The sequence below is a fragment of the Astyanax mexicanus genome, chromosome 16 (assembly GCF_023375975.1).
Source record: "Astyanax mexicanus isolate ESR-SI-001 chromosome 16, AstMex3_surface, whole genome shotgun sequence".
NCBI lineage: Eukaryota > Metazoa > Chordata > Actinopteri > Characiformes > Acestrorhamphidae > Astyanax > Astyanax mexicanus.
Genome location: NC_064423.1, coordinates 33542776 through 33562274, shown reverse-complemented (window position 1 = coordinate 33562274; position 19499 = coordinate 33542776). Strand labels below are relative to the sequence as shown.

Genomic DNA, 19499 nt, shown 5'->3' with positions numbered 1-19499 from the left:
GTTGGTCATCATGGTGAAACCATACCCTGTATTGGTAAACCAGCTTTGCACTTTCGTACGGTTTAGTTTGAGTAGAAACAATTGGTCCATCAAAAGAACCAACATATCCAAGTTAGTAGTCAAGCTGATCGTACTGGTGTACCAGCCTGATCATGTTGGCCATGCCTAACCTGATAAACCCCCAAACTGTAATCAAATGCAATCATATTCATGAGACTAATTGAATTAATTCCTGAGAAATTAACCTGTTAGGTTTTCACAGTCTGTACCAGAGTCTGCACCAAAATTCGCGGTTTTGTTACATTGGCTTTTCCAGGTGTTGTGGTGATTTCACTGCCCCTGCAGAGGAATGAGTGTAAAAGATTATCCTCAGTTTCCTTTTGTTTCTGCTGATTGACTCTTTTATTGAAGTGCAGGACTTTGTCCTTGAATGTATGTCATAACTGGCATTAGGAGAACTCCCATTCATACTGCAGTCAGTGGCTGGCCTTCTCATTAATGTTTTAAAACGATTTGGTGGAATGAAATCACTTTTTTTAAACCACTAGGGTGGGTGACTAGTATTAGAATGTTAATTTTTTTAACCATTAGTGGGTGATGAGTACTGACCATGTTCTTACAGGCCCAACTTCAATACAAATAGGCATTCCAGAACTAGGGATACATTTTGTGTCTCATACATAAACATTAAGACCTTTTAAAAGGTCTGAAGAACCTTTATTGGGTATAAAGGTTCGTCACACTCACACTGTATTACAAGCATGGTTCTTTATAGAACCAAAAGCGATTATCCTATGGCATCACTCAAAGAATTATCAAAAGCACTATTATTTTGTTTATTTCTGACAGAAATTAAACAAGAGAGACACCAGAAAATAATCAATCACAAATTGAACACTGCATGTAACAGATTCATTCGCGTTTATTTGGACGTTTACATTGATTAGTACAGACTGTTACAGTAGTTTAAGGTAAATCCATGTTCAGAGCTGTGCACATGTGAAGCCTGGAGATGAAGACCAGAAGCACAGGGATTAGGTCTTATTCAGGACCACATTTATGAAATCAATCTTTTATACACTCTTTGTGCTGACAGACAAAAAATGATGAACACACACATATACACACACACACCCCTGCTCATATAACCTGAAATAAGTCACTGCTCTGAGTCTTTCTCTTTAGGCGGTTAAGCTTGGCTGAAGAAATGTGCCTGTTCTCCACGTAAAAACAGAAAATAAAGCATAAAAAATAACTAAAACATCATCTAGCTGATTTGAAATATTTTTGATTCCTGTACAAGCCTGAAAATCTGGAAAATCAACAACCTCTACCCATTCTGTTACTTAAATTCCTCATAGTGTATAAATTCTTATTATACAACAAAACAAACAGAAAAAAAAACAAGCTTCACACTCACAATTGAAAGTTTTGAAGAAAAAAACAAAAACCTGTTTACACTTTGAGACCTGTGTCAGAGAATCCTGCTGGACATACAACCAGCATATATACAATAACTTGTACATAACATGTAATTTTAAATGTTTTTTTCAATGTTTACTTAATATTTTGGAGCATTATTATGAATAAAATACTGTCATTTTTGGTTTATAAAATTATTAGGTTTTCTTAACTTGATCAAGACTTGATCACGACATTTGTTGCACAATTATTTCTGTATTTATTGTTATTACTTTTTAAATTTCCATTTTTTTTCCAAATTTCCATTTTTCTGAACTCAAACCATTTTTTATTTTATTGAAAACAGTGATTCTAAACTTTTTCATCAGTACACTCTTAAAAAAAGATGCTACACAGGGATTCTTTAAGTGATGCCATACAAAAACATTTTGAATAAAAAAAATAAAAAAAACATTTTTGGTGTGGGTAAAGACTTTTAATAGGTAAAGAACCTTTCTAGCAATTTCTTTATACTTTTAAACATCTTCTTTACAAAAAATAAAAAGCATAACTGTATAATACATCATTTTACTACAAATGGGTTTTGGCAAAAACAAATGCTCTTTTTTTTTTTTTAAAAATATATATACCTCACACTATGTAAAGTGAGGTGCGACAAGTTAATTATTTGCAAAAGTAAAACCTTATATTTAGGCTAAGCTTATTGATTAGTCTGGAATTAACAAAGCTAGCTGGGTGAATAAAAAGCTAGTTTACTTATATTACTGTAAGTGAATGGTTTCTATTATTACTGTATAAGAATGAAAGATTTTAAGGCATATTAAACACTGATTGTTGTGCTATATTTGCTTTTTGTTATTTTAAGCAGCGTTTTAAGCATTTAGTGGTGGGTTATGTGGGCCACAAGTTGCAGAAGTTTATGTACCCCTGTTGTACGGCATCGCTCATAGAACCCTTTATAGCACCTTTATTTCTAAGAGTGTAGTGTATATATACTGCTTTACCAGCCATTAGACTTTAACCTAAATCACCTCGACTACTCGACATGATAAAGAAAAGGATATGTACATGGCAACAACATGCGCTTGTGAAAAGAAAAAAGAAAACCAAAGCCGATTTGATCTGGAAGAAAATAAATACTTGAAACGATCTGTCCTACAGCTGAGAATCGTTAAACACCACACACATAATTAACAAAGAAAAAGACTGTACAGGACAGAAGAGTCATCAGTAACTGCGTATTTCTCTTTCTCTTAATAACCTCCAAAGAAAAGAGCCTCATGTTCTCTCCAAGAATAATCATCCCTTCAAAAATAACGTAAAAATCTGTAAGGTTGCTGGCTGCTAGTGTGCTTTTGGTGTGATAATGATACAGCAGCCATGCTCTGCTTCTGTCCCTGGCATCCGCATACTCCCATAAAGGCACTGTACCGGTAATGTCTCTGACAAAGCCGAAGGACTGGGATGAAATACGGCGGCGTGACGCTAAAGTCTCTAGCCCGTCGATAAAGGAAATAGTTCGCTGTGTGATGTAGCGATGGTCAGCAGCTCCGGCTCTTTTCTGCAGTGCAGCATTTCAGAGCCGTTTCGCAGCCGCCGCTGCTGCAGTTCAGTGTTCTTTAGCTGTTTAGATTGGTGGTGGGTCTCGTCCGGGGCGGGGCGGGTCATCAGGACGCAATGACTTGGACGTAGTTAGCAGGGTAGAGGCCCACCTCTCCGCTGTCCAGCTGCCCTTTACACCAGCCCTGCTCGTCCTCCTCCCCCAGCTTCATCAACTCTTGTCCTGCACAACATCAAGGAGTAAAAATGAGTACATGCTCCAAGCCTTAATTCTGTGGGGCTAACATGTAAAATATGCTACTGTACACTGTATAGCACTGTGCTAACTGAAATCCTGAACTGTCACACAGTCATCTCAAACTGTATCAAGTTAAATGACCATAATCTTTAACATTTTTTCAGAATTGTAGATGTTTTGTGGAGGTCCATTTACAGAATGTTTTAAACTTCACAATCAGCAGGACACATGAATACCACTTGTGAAAAGTCATCAGGATCGCAAGTCCACTATACTACCGCTGCTCCGGCTAGTGAACTAAGTTACAGGTGGGAAAAAACACCTTTTAGTGAGAGAGGGGGCCTGAGAACGGGCGGAAAAACGAGAACGGGCGGAAACTAAAGTCAAGCTGAGCGCGACAGAGAGACAGGGGACGCGTGTAAACTAAAGTTTGCCAGAGAATCGTTTTATTTTTTTTTATTTTTCATTATAGTTCAAACAACCTCACGGGCCAGATGTTTTACGCTTGCGGGCCACATCTGGTCCGCGTGCCACCTATTGCTGACCTATGCTTTACGGCATGATGTTGCCTCTTTTGGTTATTACACCATTCCATACAATATTTTATTTTTATGCATTTTTTTATTTGATCAGTTATCATTACAATTAGACATACGAGTGGGTCATATACAAAAATATGTATACATGCAACCTTTGTTAGGGCTATCAAGTTGAAGTAGTGGTGATACAAAAAATCAGTTTTTCATCCAAAAAAGTCTGAAATGTTCTTAATAATTACATTAGCACAATGTTCTTAAAATTACTCTAATATACACTGTTATTGTGTAAGGCCTTGTTCATCACTGGATGGACCTCAATGGATGTTCTTTGCTCTCACAGCACTGGCAAAATCTAGTGATTGGGTGAAGAAGTAACTAATGGGTGGGAACTGGAAATGGACAAACTAGGCAGAAAGTAAATAAAGAACAAACACAATTTTAGACAAAATACTACTACTAGTGGCATTTCAGCAGCACAGCAATCTGTTGCCACTTCCTATAGACAGAAGTGCCAGAATACACAGTTCAGATGCCTAAATCAATTCACATGAGGATACTGTTTCTACATTAACTATAGCACCACTGCAGTTTATAAAAGTAACACTATTTGTCTTCACAATTAACCTGCAGAAAAAAATACAGCAAGTCTGTAAAGCCACCAGCAGGTGGCAGACATTACAGCAGAATGAAGACATCACTTCCTCCAACTGCAGGAGCTTATTGTCACTTGGATCATGACTCTGCTGTCATTACAGGAATAAAGAGGATCATGATTACACTGAATCCACACTAGAATAGAAATCACATTTCAAGCCCCACAGAAAGTTCTCCTCAGGAAAGGCTCAGACCAGTTCATTATTGTTCAAATTCACACACCACACAAATCAACAGGAAGACTGAGTGTTTCCCAGTCTGCATTCCAGTCTCCCCAGATTTCACCTCATTCTATTCTGTTCGTCCCCCACAACCCCCACAGTGCAGAGATCTGCTAATCTAGCTTATAGCCCAGACAGCAGACTTTTAGCATTAGTATCAGTTCAGTTTCCCCCTGATCTGACTGCTTCAGCTTCTGCATGAGCTGCTGGCTGGGAGGAGGCGGGTCTGGGTTTCAGAGAGAGGAGAAACTGAAACAAAACACTGGTACTGTGTAGACACTATTGTGTAGAATATTTTCCCACAATAGAGAAAGAGGGTAAAATACAACACACCTTTCTTTTTATCCCACTGGTTAAAGGTTGGGAAGGAAAAATATTTGACATGGCCACGTACTGAAACAATATTAGAGATCATTTTAACATATCACAGTCACTATTAAGTAGAATTAATTCACTACTTCACTAAAGTAATAAAATGCTGTATCTGTATCTACTGCAGTATTATTTTTACTTCACCACTCTACTTAAGTACTAAAATACTGTATCTGTTTTTACTGGAGTATTATTTTTACTTCACTACTGTACTTAAGTACTAAAATACTGTATCTGTATCTACTGGAGTATTATTTTTACTTCACTACTGTACTTAAGTACTAAAATGCTGTATCTGTATCTACTGGAGTATTATTTTTACTTCATTGCTGTACTTAAGTACTAAAATACTGTCTCTGTATCTACTGGAGTATTATTTTAAATTCACTACTGTACTTAAGTAATAAAAAGCTGTAGCTGTATCTACTGGAGTATTATTTTTCATTCACTACTGTACTTAAGTACTAAAAAGCTGTAGCTGTATCTACTGGAGTATTATTTTTAATTCACTACTGTACTTAAGTACTAAAATACTGTATCTGTATCTACTGGAGTATTATTTTTCATTCACTACTGTACTTAAGTACTAAAAAGCTGTAGCTGTATCTACTGGAGTATTATTTTTAATTCACTACTGTACTTTAGTACTTAAATGTTGTATCTGTATCTACTGGAGTATATTTTTTTCTCCTACTTCTACACATGTATTTCACAATATATTTTGGATGAGTTTAGTACTTTGCTTTTACTCTGATACACTGTTTATGTGCTGCATCTTTACTCATTACAATTATAAAAATGCTAGAAATCGTTCTAAACCCACAGTATCATTAAAGTCAGAGTGGTAGATGTTCTGCACTGTCTCCGGGTTTGATGAAGCTGCTCATCATTTATAAGGAAAGCTATTAGAGATAAATGGATGAGATGGGATGTTGAAGGGTTTGTGCATGTTCTCCCTACAAACTTATATTTCAGAAACCCGTTTATTATAATAAATCACTTGTTCACTGTTCTCAATCTCTAGTTTACCCCCTAGAGGTTAACAAATTTGCTCTTGCTGCATCTGTAACTCCGCCTCTACTGATGATGTATTAGATGGTATTTTTCCACTACTATGCAGCAGTGGATGGCAAACATCCAGATGCTGACCAGTTGCTACCAAAAGCTAAATCTCACTCCCTGGGAAGGACATTCTGCTAAATCTTTAGAGTAGAATTTTAGACTGAAAGTCTATGAAAGTGACAGGATTCATTAAAAACAATCAGATACTATTCTAACTTTATCCTAACATTATTCTACAGTTTGTTTTCCTGCCACAAGATGTCACCAGATGTCACTGATGGATCCTGGCATCTGCTGCTAGAAGTATCCGATTTACAGATACTAGATTTTATAAAATATGTCAATCTGAAACAGTCAGTCATGGTGTTCATGTGAAACATGGTGTTCTCAGGGTACACTGGGTGCCTAAAAATGTGGAAGAATAGTTATTTCAGGTAAACAATGATTATACTTACCATCTGGAATATATATATATATATATATATATATATATATATATATATATATGTTTTCATATTTATTCACCAAAGTGCAAACTAGTAAATTAACAATATAGGTTGGTTTCTACAATGCAGATTAAGCCTAGTGGATGGTAAATCATCACTGGATATTCTTTTTATTCCAGGCTTTAGCTTAATCTGGGTCTGGAAAACCAACCATATCTTAAAACAAAATCCCACCTATATAATTTGACAATCATATAAAGTGGTTGTGAGTGTGACATGCCACACAGCAATAGAGAGTAAGGGAATCACAACACACTCTGAAGTGATTCATGATCAGAAGTTAAACCATGCTTTTTTTAGAGCTCAAATAAGATCATTATAGTGCATCAACAGATGTTGAGACAATAAAAGGACACATGAGGGTTTATCCTTGTTTTTAGCATCTACGGAGCACTCAGAGGGTTTAGGGCTGCACAACACGAACAAAATAAAATACAGTCATGTAAAAATGTAATATAATGCAGTGATGCAATATATTATATATTGTAAGTGGGTCTGTCAGATTTTACACACTTGCACTGTGTTGACCTAAATTATTTAAGGGCCCATTTCCTACATTTTACTGCCATTTGGAGATAAAAATATCAATATTTGACACCGGTATTAAAAATTGATATTGTGTAGGCTCTATTGTGTAGAATCTTTCCCCACAATAGAGAGAGGAAACATCTTTGGCCTAAAATACAACATACCTTTCCTTTATCCCACTGGTTAAAGGTTGGGAAAGTACAATATTTGACATGACCATGTATTGAAACAATATTAGGGATTATTTTAGCATATCACAGTCACTAAAATCAGAGATGTATCATAAGGAACTACTTTACTAATTTACTAATATAATGTATTGATATTTGGCGCTACAATGCAATACAGAAACATACAGTTTATCGCACTATGGGTTTATTGTCCCACCCCTATATTTAATGCATAAGGCTCATACAAATATCCCACAGGTCAGTGCAGTGTTCTTTAGCTTTAATGGGAGATGCAAAAGTCATGGGATACTATACTAGTTTCAATATATTTTGCACGTGCCAAGACTGTTTTGTGTATCCTCCTACATACATAAGATATGACGTAATTAATTGCGGTAGATTTTTAGCTTAATTTATCTTTAATGTGAGATGATTACAGATCTGCTACAGACTATTTTACCCTAAATTATTTATGTTCCTTAGATTCCTCAAACACATTCATTTAACCAAACAATAAAGGGTGCAGCCCTATCCTCCTCAAACGTATAAATAACAACAATCTTAAGGAAAACCCATATGAAATGTCCTTTTAGGTCTTTTCAGGTGATTGTTTTCATTCAGAATCACACCAACACTCTCATGCTCAGATTGGTCCAGCTCTGCTTTGTCCTCTATCAGACGATCAGATCGATCGATTGATTCAGGAGAGCTGCTGCCAGCTGCTGATCAACCATCTTCTGGTCTGAGAGAAGCACAAACACAAAGCAGGGCATTCGGACGAATCTGCCATTCTACAAACTTTCAGCGTGGTCCATCACGGCCTGTTGTGGTCCAGCAGTGTGTTTGTGTATGTGTGTTTGTGTGCCATTAATAAGCATTAGTAGGGATTAATACCTGCTTTAAAGCTCAGCTCATCAGCCTCTTGGCCAGTGTAATCATACAGAGCTCTAACGCGCACACCCGCTACCTTCTCTTCCTCCTCCTCCGCCTCCACGCCGTTCGCTGCTATGTACTTCTTGGGGCTCTCTTCATCAGACCAGTCAGAGGAGTAGTCTTTAGCAGCTCTGAGTTAAACAGAAAGACAGGCACAGATTACAGTCAAATTTAATGATCTTTAGAATCAGAGATGCACCGAAACTTTGACCAACAAAAAGTTATAAATATATACTAAAGACAATTTATATATATCAAAATAATTACTGTGTTCCTAAAGGCTTTAATATAGTTTACAAAAAATGTTCCCAAAATGTTCACTGAATAAATCAAAATAAGAATTTCTTGAATCTTAAATGTATTGAATCTCATTGGTCTCATTGACTCTCTTTGATCTCATATAATTCAAAATATTATTTTCCTGGACTTTCAAATCTAAAAATAATGACTTCTAAAATGTGGGCATTTAAAAATAATGATTTCTATTTTTTAACCTACAGCAGTATACCAGATTATTCCATATTATACTAATACCATTTTAAATGGTCTCAAAGTAATCTTAAAATATTGAATGTTGTACTTATTATCTTAAACCTAAAATATATATTTTTTTCATTTTACATTTATTTCTAATTTAATATCTCAAAAAAATGATTAGCCTAATTTTCCTGTTTTTAGGGTCTCAAACTAATGCTTTCCTATTTTTGACTTTTTTTGACTCTACATGGTACCACATCATACTTTTGTTTAACTTTTGTGACTCAGTCAAAAGAGAAAAAACACAGAGAACTGGCAGTGAGACAGTTATAATGCTGATACATGTAATAACAAGTTTTACATGTGTGTAAGTAATATGTGCAAGTAAAGCTAATATGTTTAAGTAATAAGGTGTTTAGGGGTAATTTTTTGGTAATTAAAATCAGAATGTTATACCTTCTTTTAGTACACCTTTCAAAAAGTTTAGTTTTAGGTTTAACTCAAATTGAAGTATTAGGCCAAGAGTTTCGGTACACCATTTATTACAAAATACATGTGTTAACCACATTCTCTATGTCAGAAATGAAACCTTTTTCCATGGGGATCTGATGTTAATAATTGCAATTTAAATGTTGTACATTTAGGGAAAATACAAGAACAGGATGTTAGTAAATCATGAAGACAGACATTGATTTTTGTTTCTGAAAGGTGATGAATCACTCAGAACTAATGACTACAACATCTAATTATCAAGTTTGCTGATATAACAGACATCAGTTTCCAAATAAGGACAGAGAGCAATCTCCAAATCCCAGCATCCATTACACCACAGAGTAGCTCTTCTAAACCTTTCCCATCATGGCTGTGGTCTCAGATGATTGGGTTATAAAAAGACTAGCGCTCCCAAGGGGCAGCAAGCAGCGCAGACGCTCCCTGTCTGTATTCCAATTAAGGCATTGTTCAACAGGCCAATTATGAAATGTGGGTACTTCTGAACTGTCTGAACTGATACATGTGAAGCAGGAGAGTGTATATTGTTAAATACAGGTTAAATGAGGCATCTGCGTCTGCTCTGCTGCCCCCTGATCAACAGAAAGCTACAGAGGAAGTGCCAGGTCACTAACGTGCTCTGGGACAAGTCAGTGAGGCTCTCGTAATGGGCGTCCCCTCCGCGCCACCTGCGGGTTTAAAAGAGTCACACACAGACCAGACTAATGAGGGTGGAAGCTGCTGTGCTTAATAATACACTCCGCCTTATGTGAGACTGTGTCTGAGTATGAGGTAGTGTGTGTGTGAGTACACACACATGTTGGACCCTAGTTTTTGCTGTGCTACTGACATTTTTAACCAACTTGACTCAATACAGACACACAAACACTGATAAGTTTAGCCCAGAAACAGAAAAAAAACACCACAAAGGTTGTGACTGTGCAGTTCATAACACCATTACTGGGCATATATTACACAATAAGATTGTAGTATGGAATTTGATGTTTTATTTCTAGGGAACTAGAAGTAAGATGGGTCAGATAAATATTAATTCGGTGTTTTAAAGGGTTCATACACCTTTTAACCAATAAATTTCCATGATTTTTTCATGACTTTTCATGCCATCAAGGTTACCATATGATTTTTAAAACGGTGCAGACATGGACAATAAAACCAACAATCAACAAAAAATATAATTAAAATTGATTATAGTAGCCCTACAATGAATCTGACACACAATCTTTAACAATAATATAGTGTGTCAGATCCTGAGAGCTCCATTGTGGAGGGCTAAATTAATGAATTATCTTTGAGTTGAGGTATTTTCTCCATCGATAAACGGAAACACAAAGATTTGTAGACCAAATTTCCATGACTTTTTCAAAACTGTCTGAGTGTTTGTATTTTTCCAAAACTTATCCAGGCCTGGAAATTACTATTTTCAAATTCCATGACTTTTCCAGGTTTTTCATGACTGTATGAACCCTGCTTTTAATATCTGCTTGTAAAAAGAATATAATAATGATCCTCCATTAATATGCAATTTGATAGTGAATTGAAAATTAATATATTATGTATTATGAATATATTATATAAAAAAAAAAATTCACCCTGTTTTACTTAAATTTGACACGTCTTGGCCGAAAAGGGGTTTTCTTCTGTAAACACTCTATGACTAATATAAATCTTAAGCTTGATAGTTAAATTAAATGTATTCATAACATCAATACATATAATGATATAAAAAAATATAATTAATAAGTGCGAGCAGTGAAGAATGACATTTTGAATTGACCATTTATTTAATAATTAACTTAATTAATGTACTATTTCGCAGTAAGTGTACTTATCTGGTGTCTTTGGTTTAAAGTTGTTGTACAATTTTATTTTTAGGTATTGATTTCTTAATTGTATTTTGCTTTATTTGTCCCTCCTCTTTATTCTTTACTTTACTTCACATTACTACCTGCCTGAATGTATATAGTTGCTGAACTTTTATCTTGAAAATGCATTAGGAGAGTTTGAGCACAGAAGTGGGGTATATGTGGATTAGAGGTGTGCCAAAAAATCGATTCACATAAGAATCTTGATTCTCATTTACTACGATTCAGAATCGATTTAAAATGTCCCAAAATCGATTCTGAGGGGCGGGTTTTAGACTGATTTTGGGCTGGGTATTTTTGTTGGACCTGGCAACCCTGGGGATAGCGCTTGTCCCTTTGGAGATCTTCCAGACACACACAGAGCGTAGGTGTTTGAGAATCACCGGTAAGATGGCAGAACAAGCACTATATTACCTTAGATTAACGTGTAGTTTCAATGTTTTATGGCAGAATGCTTCATAACAAGCATAAAAAAGATCGCTAGTAGTTAGTTTCAGTAACTGTTAGCTAGCTAACTAGCTAACTTTCCAGTTCCACCTTAAATAACGCTACAGGTGGCAGCGGGCTGCAGCATTTAAGGCGGAACGGAAAAATAACAATAAGCTAATCAGAGCTAATTTCAGCTCCTCATCACAGAGGAATTAAGGAATGGACAATATGAATTAATTTCTCCACCTCCTGCCCCCTTTCTGAAGAAATACAACCACCTTAAATTAACTAGTTAATCAGCAGCTGCTCCTGAACTTTAGCGCTCCACTGCTATCATCACATCAGCCCAGCAGCGTCACCTACACACCACCGCTAGTAGCCTGGTAATAAAGCAGTGTTATTTATTTATGTATTTATTGTTCATTAACGCCATTGTGATATCCCAGTGATTCCTCTGTCACTGAGGACCCACATTCCTGCACATTTTATTGTTTTTGTAACACATTACTTGCTCCAGGACCAGTGTATATTATGGAGGGTTTTTTTTCAATACGATTCATAAGCCAGAAGCAGAAATATTTATAATTCAAATCGTTTTGAATCAAAAATCGATTTTGAATCGAATCGTGGCCCCCAAAATCGGAATCGAATCGAATCGTGAGATAGTAATCGATTCCCACCCCTAATGTGGATTATTGTTCCATAATAATTTCTATTATTTCAGTCAAAATAACAAAATCCCAGAAAACTGGCAGTGAGAAAATTAGGCTGATACTTTTGGTTATATTAATTGCCCTACAACTATTGGGTACTTCCATGAAATTAATTTGTGATTGTCTCACAAAAAACAAGTATGGAAAAATGGAAGCTTGTGCAGAATTATCCCATAGTTCCACTGTATTCTTACAGCCAACAGCTGATTCAGCACCTCAGGCAACTCTGCATAAGTACAAGAGGTCAACTATATCTGTCTCTTAACAGTGAGGGACTTTAAGAGAAGGTACAGAGTTAAGAGATTAATGAGAAACATCTATTTTCCCATGAGAGCAAGCAGCTCAAATAACAAGCCTTATTTCCTCCTCCCTGTAACCGCACAGCTCCCAGAACACACAGTCTTAGAAATTCTAGACACAACGTCAAACACACAGGAAACACACTTTCTGAGAAATGAGAAAGACGAGAATTAGTTCAGAACAAATAAAAGAAGCAATTGTGTATGTGTGTTACCGAGTATTGTCCTGTGGGGTCTGTTGACCTTCATCCCCAGCAGAGACGATGTTGGTCAGGGTGACCACGTTATCATCAGCACGGCTGTTCCTCTCCTTACGGCTGATGGAGCGAGTCGCCTCTGGAGACCATTCCTGATAAAAAAAACAGATTAAATACAACATGCTAAAACCTCATCTATAAATAATATACAGTAACCAGACTAACCACAAGAAAACACACCATTAAGCTCACATACTAACCACAAACTAACTGCGACACTGGACACAAGCTGTAATATAAGCCACAAGCCATTATGCTAGCCACACGCCAACATATAAGCTACAAGCTAAATACGAACTAACACACTGACCACAAGGTACAACACTGACCCCAAACTACAACACTAGCCACAAGCTAACATACAAGTCATGAACTAACATAGTAACCCCAAGCTACACAACCACAAGCCATTACACTAGCCACAAGCTAACATACAAATAAAGAACTAACATACTAACCCAGATCTACATTACTAACCCCCAAGCTACAACATTAACCACAAACTATCTCAGAAACCACAGGCCATTACACCAGCCACAATCTAATACACAAGTCATGAACTAACACAGTAACCCCTAAGCCACAACACAAACCGTAAGCTACAACACTTACCCCAAACAACAATATTTACCCCAAGCTACAAAACTTACCCCAAAATACAACATTTACCCCAAACTACAACACAAACTACAAGCTATTACACTAGCCACAAGCCAACACAATAGCCACAAGCTAACATACAAGTCATGAACGAACATACTAACCCCTAGCTACATTATTAACACACTATCACATAAACCACAAGTCACTACACTAGCCACAAGCTTACACACAATCCCCAAGGTCCAAAACTAACCACAAGCTATCACCCAAAACACAAGCAATGTCCCTGACAACAAGCTAACATCTTTGCCACATTGTGAATCAGTTACCACAAAAACACAACCACAAGCCAAAAACTAGCCACAAGCTAATACACAAACCACAAGTAACCACAAACCATACTAATCAGCAGCTAATACACAAACCACAAGTAACCACAAACCATACTAATCAAAAGCTAATACACAAACCACCAGTAACCACAAACCATTCTAATCAAAAGCTAATATACAAACCACCAGTAACCACAAACCATTCTAATCAAAAGCTAATACACAAACCACAAGTAACCACAAACCATACTAATCAAAACCTAATACACAAATCACAAGTAACCACAAACCATACTAATCAGAAGCTAATACACAAACCACAAGTAACCACAAACCATACTAATCAAAACCTAATACACAAATCACAAGTAACCACAAACCATACTAATCAGAAGCTAATACACAAACCACAAGTAACCACAAACCATACTAATCAAAACCTAATACACAAATCACAAGTAACCACAAACCATACTAATCAGAAGCTAATACACAAACCACAAGTAACCACAAACCATTCTAATCAAAAGCTAATATACAAACCACCAGTAACCACAAACCATTCTAATCAAAAGCTAATACACAAACCACAAGTAACCACAAACCATACTAATCAAAACCTAATACACAAATCACAAGTAACCACAAACCATACTAATCAGAAGCTAATACACAAACCACAAGTAACCACAAACCATTCTAATCAAAAGCTAATACACAAACCACAAGCTAACTGTAAGATAACAAACTAATCTCAAGTTCACACATCTGCCTCAAGAGCAGGCCACAATGGCAACACCATAGAAGAAAACAAAAAGAAAGCTGTTTGCAAGTAATCCAGATGATTGTAGTTCAAGATTGTAGCACTTACTAACTATGTTGTCATGCAAGTTAAATTTTTCCTTTATATATGTTTTTTAAAGATCCGCAGTGAACCACAATAATGAAGACAACAAGAAAGACAAAACTGTACTTTCACAATTTCCAAGTAATCAAAGGTGTAGATGACAACCTAGGGTGAAACTAGCGCTGTGGTGCCAGACATGATGTTTTAATGATAGTGCACGTCTAAAACATTTTATCTATCAAAAATATTTCAAGCTACATGTTTATCTCTGTTATTTTAGCTCTGGTTGACCAGAGTTTATTTTTGATTGTTTATAGTGTAACTGTAGTGACCAAAATCAGATGAAGCATACATATGTTGGTCTAGAGCTTGTTAATCCTCAAAGACTATCTTAGATTATTTAAAACTAGTTACCAGCAGAAACTGGTCTATTTTATTATTTTTCTGTATAAATTCGACTGTGTACTTAAAAGCTTCCTTACATACTTCCCCTGCTACAGTAGCTTATCTGGCACAAGTGACATGTTTCTTATCTTGCCAACAATGCTGACAAAGATCATGAACTCCACTTACACAAAACTCACAATGCACAGGTGTTTTTTTTTTTACCTTAACGTATGTATTTCCATCTACATTTGGCACAGATTACTTCATCTTGTCTAGCCCTTCAATGCTTTTTCAGGTGCTTGGGCCCTAGAACCCACTGGGTTAATGCGACCTTGGTTGCAGCTGTACTGTAATGTTGTCTCTGGCTGCTTTGCTTGTTACACGCTGTGCCACCATCCGGAGGCAGTGCACCACCACAGCACCGCAGAGCCAAATACAGCCTTGGTCCTCACAAAGAGGCCCAGTGTGCAGGAAGAAGAGCGAGGACATCACACTTCTACTGCACAGTTCATTAACCTGTTCTGCAAAGCTTTGGGGAGGCAGCCTTATGCTAACCATGCGACCCTGAGGCAGACGCCTCCGACTGCTTAATTAGGCATTCAGGTACAGGGGAAATATTTAGGATGCACTCAAGCTGAGCAAACACTACCACGTTTTCATTTACACAAACGCTGAGCCCGTTGACTCTGCCACCATGTGGGTGGCGTGGTGGAGTTGCGGTGTTGACGGATGGGCAATTTTATCCTCAGGGTCTGAGGGCCGCTAAAGAGATGGGAGGAAAAAGGGGAGGGGAAAAGAGGAGAGGGTTCTGGCACAGCGAGAAGAATCTGGCATTCCTGAGGCCAGAGACAACAGCGCATTCACCCCGGGCCCATTAGAATTCACCAAGCCCAGCACTCGCGGCTCAAAATGATTCGCCGAATGACAACTCGGATACAGCTACTGGAAGCCTACTGGAGCGCCTACTGGAAATGCCACATCTTTTCGCTAAGCAAATGTTAGCATGTCAGTTCATTTGTTCATGGCTGGAAAAATACTGGATTGGCATGTCTGCTCAACAAACATTATAAATAAAATGGCCTTTTCAGAGTTGAAGGGGTGCAATTCACACTGTAGCACAGAATGGGGGTACCTGCTACTGTACCTCAAACTTGGGCTAATTTGAAAGGGTACTTCATACTGCTACTACTGTAGTTCAAAGCACACATTCAATTCATATCATAGCTGAAACTGGGATAGGTCCCATTGTAGCTCATACTGCAAGTCATACTGTAATGGGGTTAAGTCATACTGTACTTCAGCGTGGGGTAGAGCCATTAATAGCATACCACTAAATATAATTAATTGTAGCTTAAACTGGGGTTTAGGCCATACAGAACCTAATAACTTCAGTTCATATCCTAGCTCAAACAGAAGTTAGGTCTTACTGTTGCTTTTGGTTAATCTATACCATAGCTCATTCTGCGGTTAGACCTTAATATAGCACAAACTGGGCTTAGGTCATACTATAGCACAAACTGGGACTGACCCTGCGCTCACACTAAAACGTGACGAGTTGCTCGTGTCACCCCCCATGTTTGTCGCTTGTGGGTGTGTCAAAGCTCAACGCGTGCATGTATCATGGTCCAGCTTCCGACAAGAAGAAGGGCACAAAAAATGTATTGCTTCAAATGGCATTAAAAAAATATATATATATATATATCCCTTGAGGCATTCACCATCCACTCATTTTTATTCCCACTTGAAAAATATACATTTCGGAGGGAAGATATGGTATAAATATGAGGAATCGCTCGGCCACTTTATTCTGCAGCTATGATTTATAAGCTTTCTAGACTCTTGGTCGTTTCTGTGTTGTAGGAAGGTAATACGAAAGGAATCAAAAGTTCAGAGAGCAGAAGGACATCTCAAACTGGAAGGTGGACACAGGGTACCTCAAAATTAGATTAGCACACATTGTACCTCATACTGTATTCTCATAATGTTCTTCAATATGTCTAGCTCAAACTGTGCCCCAACAATTTTACATGAAACTAGGGATAGTTCATACTATACCTCAAACTGGGGCCAGTTCATGCTCATGCCAGGTCCATGGGTGTTCCTCCACCATCGCAGATCCTCCGAGTCATTGGCTGCATTGATGCTCTGGCTCAGGTCTCGGTACAAGGCCTTAAACCTAAGTGAGGTATTTGCACAGCCATTATATAAACAGCTGTCTGTATTTTTTTGTTGATTTGTTTTCCTCAGGCGCCACAGTTAGCAGAAGCAGGCTTAAAACAATTACTAGGGAATCTACAATTATGAACAGTTTAGTTCATAACTCCAAATGAGTTATTTAACATAACCCTTTGTACACAGGTACTTGAGTTTCGGTAATGTTTAAGAGGAGTGGTGGCTGATGAAAGGCTGGAAATTGGGTGGGATGGAGCAAACACACCTTAAACAAACACACCGGATCAGAGCGGAGATTCCTGAACGCAAATTACACAGCGGGACTAACAGCTCGACAGAAGCCAGATAATTACAGGGAGCACAAAAGAAAACTATATTCTGTTGTTCCCAAGAGCAGCACAAGTGTTTGGGGATGTTTTGTGTCTCAGGCTTGAACTGAACTTCAGTCACATCCATGTCAGTATGTACATATTATGGCAATAAGACAATATTTGTTCGTGAACAAACTGTGGGACGAAGCTCAGACTTTATCCTTTGCCACAACCTCTTTCCAAAAAGACCTTGGTTAATGGACAACATGAGGTTGAACATTCCTTCTTAAATAAACAACGATAACAGCCTAAGAGCTCATGGTCAAAGAGAACTGCAGCTACTTATTAATAGTTAACATTTTTGACATATTTGCACCAATTTCCTGCTGCACACATATATATGACTGGGAATTATTAAAAGAGCCTCAAGGGATCTGAAACGCTGTTGCACGCATCAGGATTTGGGAAAGGCACATGCTGTCTCAAATGCTGGGCAGGAATTTTCCATTAAGTCAGTTGAAATGAGAAGTGCGGTTGAATATCAACCTTGAGGAAAATCTCAAAACATACTAAATCAAACATAAATATGACGGTCAATGACACTTGGCCTTCAACCTTCAGCTGAGAGTATGTACAATACTCACCCATCACTGCTGGAAAGGTCCAAATGCTGGTGGATGTCCAGCATCACCTCTTTGAAGAAACATAGCCGCTTCTTCTCTGCCTCCTGGGTGATCTCAAACACCTGCTCCATGTCCTCCATGTAGCGCGGGTTGCAGCGGTTTAGCTCGTCCAGAGCTTTCTCATAGCGCTCCTTCGCCTGAGGAACAAGAGGCAAACCAGCTGATTAATATATAATAACTTATAAGCATGTTGCCAAAAACACAGTGGTTGATCAGTATCGTACTAAATTGCAGCACTGTGTATTGTGGTAGTTAAATATATATAAATAAAATCACATTACTACATCTATAACTACTGACTGTAGGTATACTGTGGTGTACAGTGAAGCTACAAGTCTAATGTAGCCATACGTTAGTCACAGAGGTTTACCAGTTGCAGTCACTTTGTTAGCCATGATTTGTATACATACAGCTATATAATGCAACTTATACATTAGTTTTATATATATATATATATATATATAATATATGAAGCAGCCATACGTTAGCATTGATGATTTATTGTTATATTGTATGCATAGTGCTTTACACTATGGTTTAATAAGTTTAGTAATGGAGGTTTATAGCCACTAGGTTAGCCACATTTTGTATACACACAGCTAGTGCTGGGCAATATATCAGTATTTCGTATTGTGATACATTGTTCGAAATAAGCTTATTGAGGACACAATCAATGCCTCAGGAACACTGAACCTGAAATTGTATATTTTATTACAAAGAGTATAAAAACTTCTGTTTTAATTAGATGATGTGCAGTAAAAATAAAAGTCACTGTCCCATACATGCAAGAGTATTTAAATAGCAGTTTTTAGGAATCTGATGCATTTTGTCTGCATGCCAACATATTGTAATAAATTGTGTGTCGTGAAAATATCTTTAGATTTTTAGGATACGATATCTGTACTATAGTTCACCAAGCTGTGTCAGACAGGTGGTGTTTTTTATACTATTTTTTTTATCTACATTGGGATTATATTGTATCATATCGTGATATGCATTTTTTGCTCATATCGCCCAGCCCTACATACGGCAATACAATGTAGCCACACATCAGTAATTGTGGTTATCCCTCCTGTTAACCAGTTAAAATTAGTAATGGCAGCTTGTTTGTTTCTACATTAGCAATACATTGTACACAACCATACAACAAAAATGAATGTTAATGCTTATTAGCCACTACATTACATTGTACACACATACACAACATTAATGTAGACTGACAGGTACTACATTTGTATAACCAGAGTTTAATTCAAGTGTGTCACTACAATAATCATTCATTGTACATATTAAGTTATGCAATTTAGTTTATAGGTTCTAATGATTTAATTTACTGTACAGTATACACATAGTAATGGATTTTAGCCACTTAGTTATCCACACTTTGTTTACATGCACCAATACAACATAAG

At 37.2% G+C, this 19499-nt stretch overlaps 1 protein-coding gene across 6 annotated transcripts in view; it reads right to left on the bottom strand.

The window, feature by feature from the left end:
• Positions 1–904: 904 nt before the first annotated feature.
• Positions 905–19499, bottom strand: part of pacsin3 (protein kinase C and casein kinase substrate in neurons 3) — a 52263-nt gene continuing 33668 nt past the window's right edge. For 4 of the 6 annotated variants that reach the window (XM_049465782.1, XM_049465783.1, XM_049465784.1 and 1 more), the window contains 6 exons: positions 18049–18224; positions 16977–17097; positions 12711–12844; positions 9807–9860; positions 8167–8336; positions 905–3205 (listed from right to left, as the gene is read on the bottom strand). In XM_049465782.1, the coding sequence (XP_049321739.1) occupies positions 3090–3205; positions 8167–8336; positions 9807–9860; positions 12711–12844; positions 16977–17097; positions 18049–18224 (771 nt within the window). In that variant the 3' untranslated portion in view covers positions 905–3089. The remainder of the gene's footprint in view (positions 3206–8166; positions 8337–9806; positions 9861–12710; positions 12845–16976; positions 17098–18048; positions 18225–19499) is intronic. The other 2 variants (XM_049465786.1, XM_007231834.4) reach the window with 2 other exon arrangements.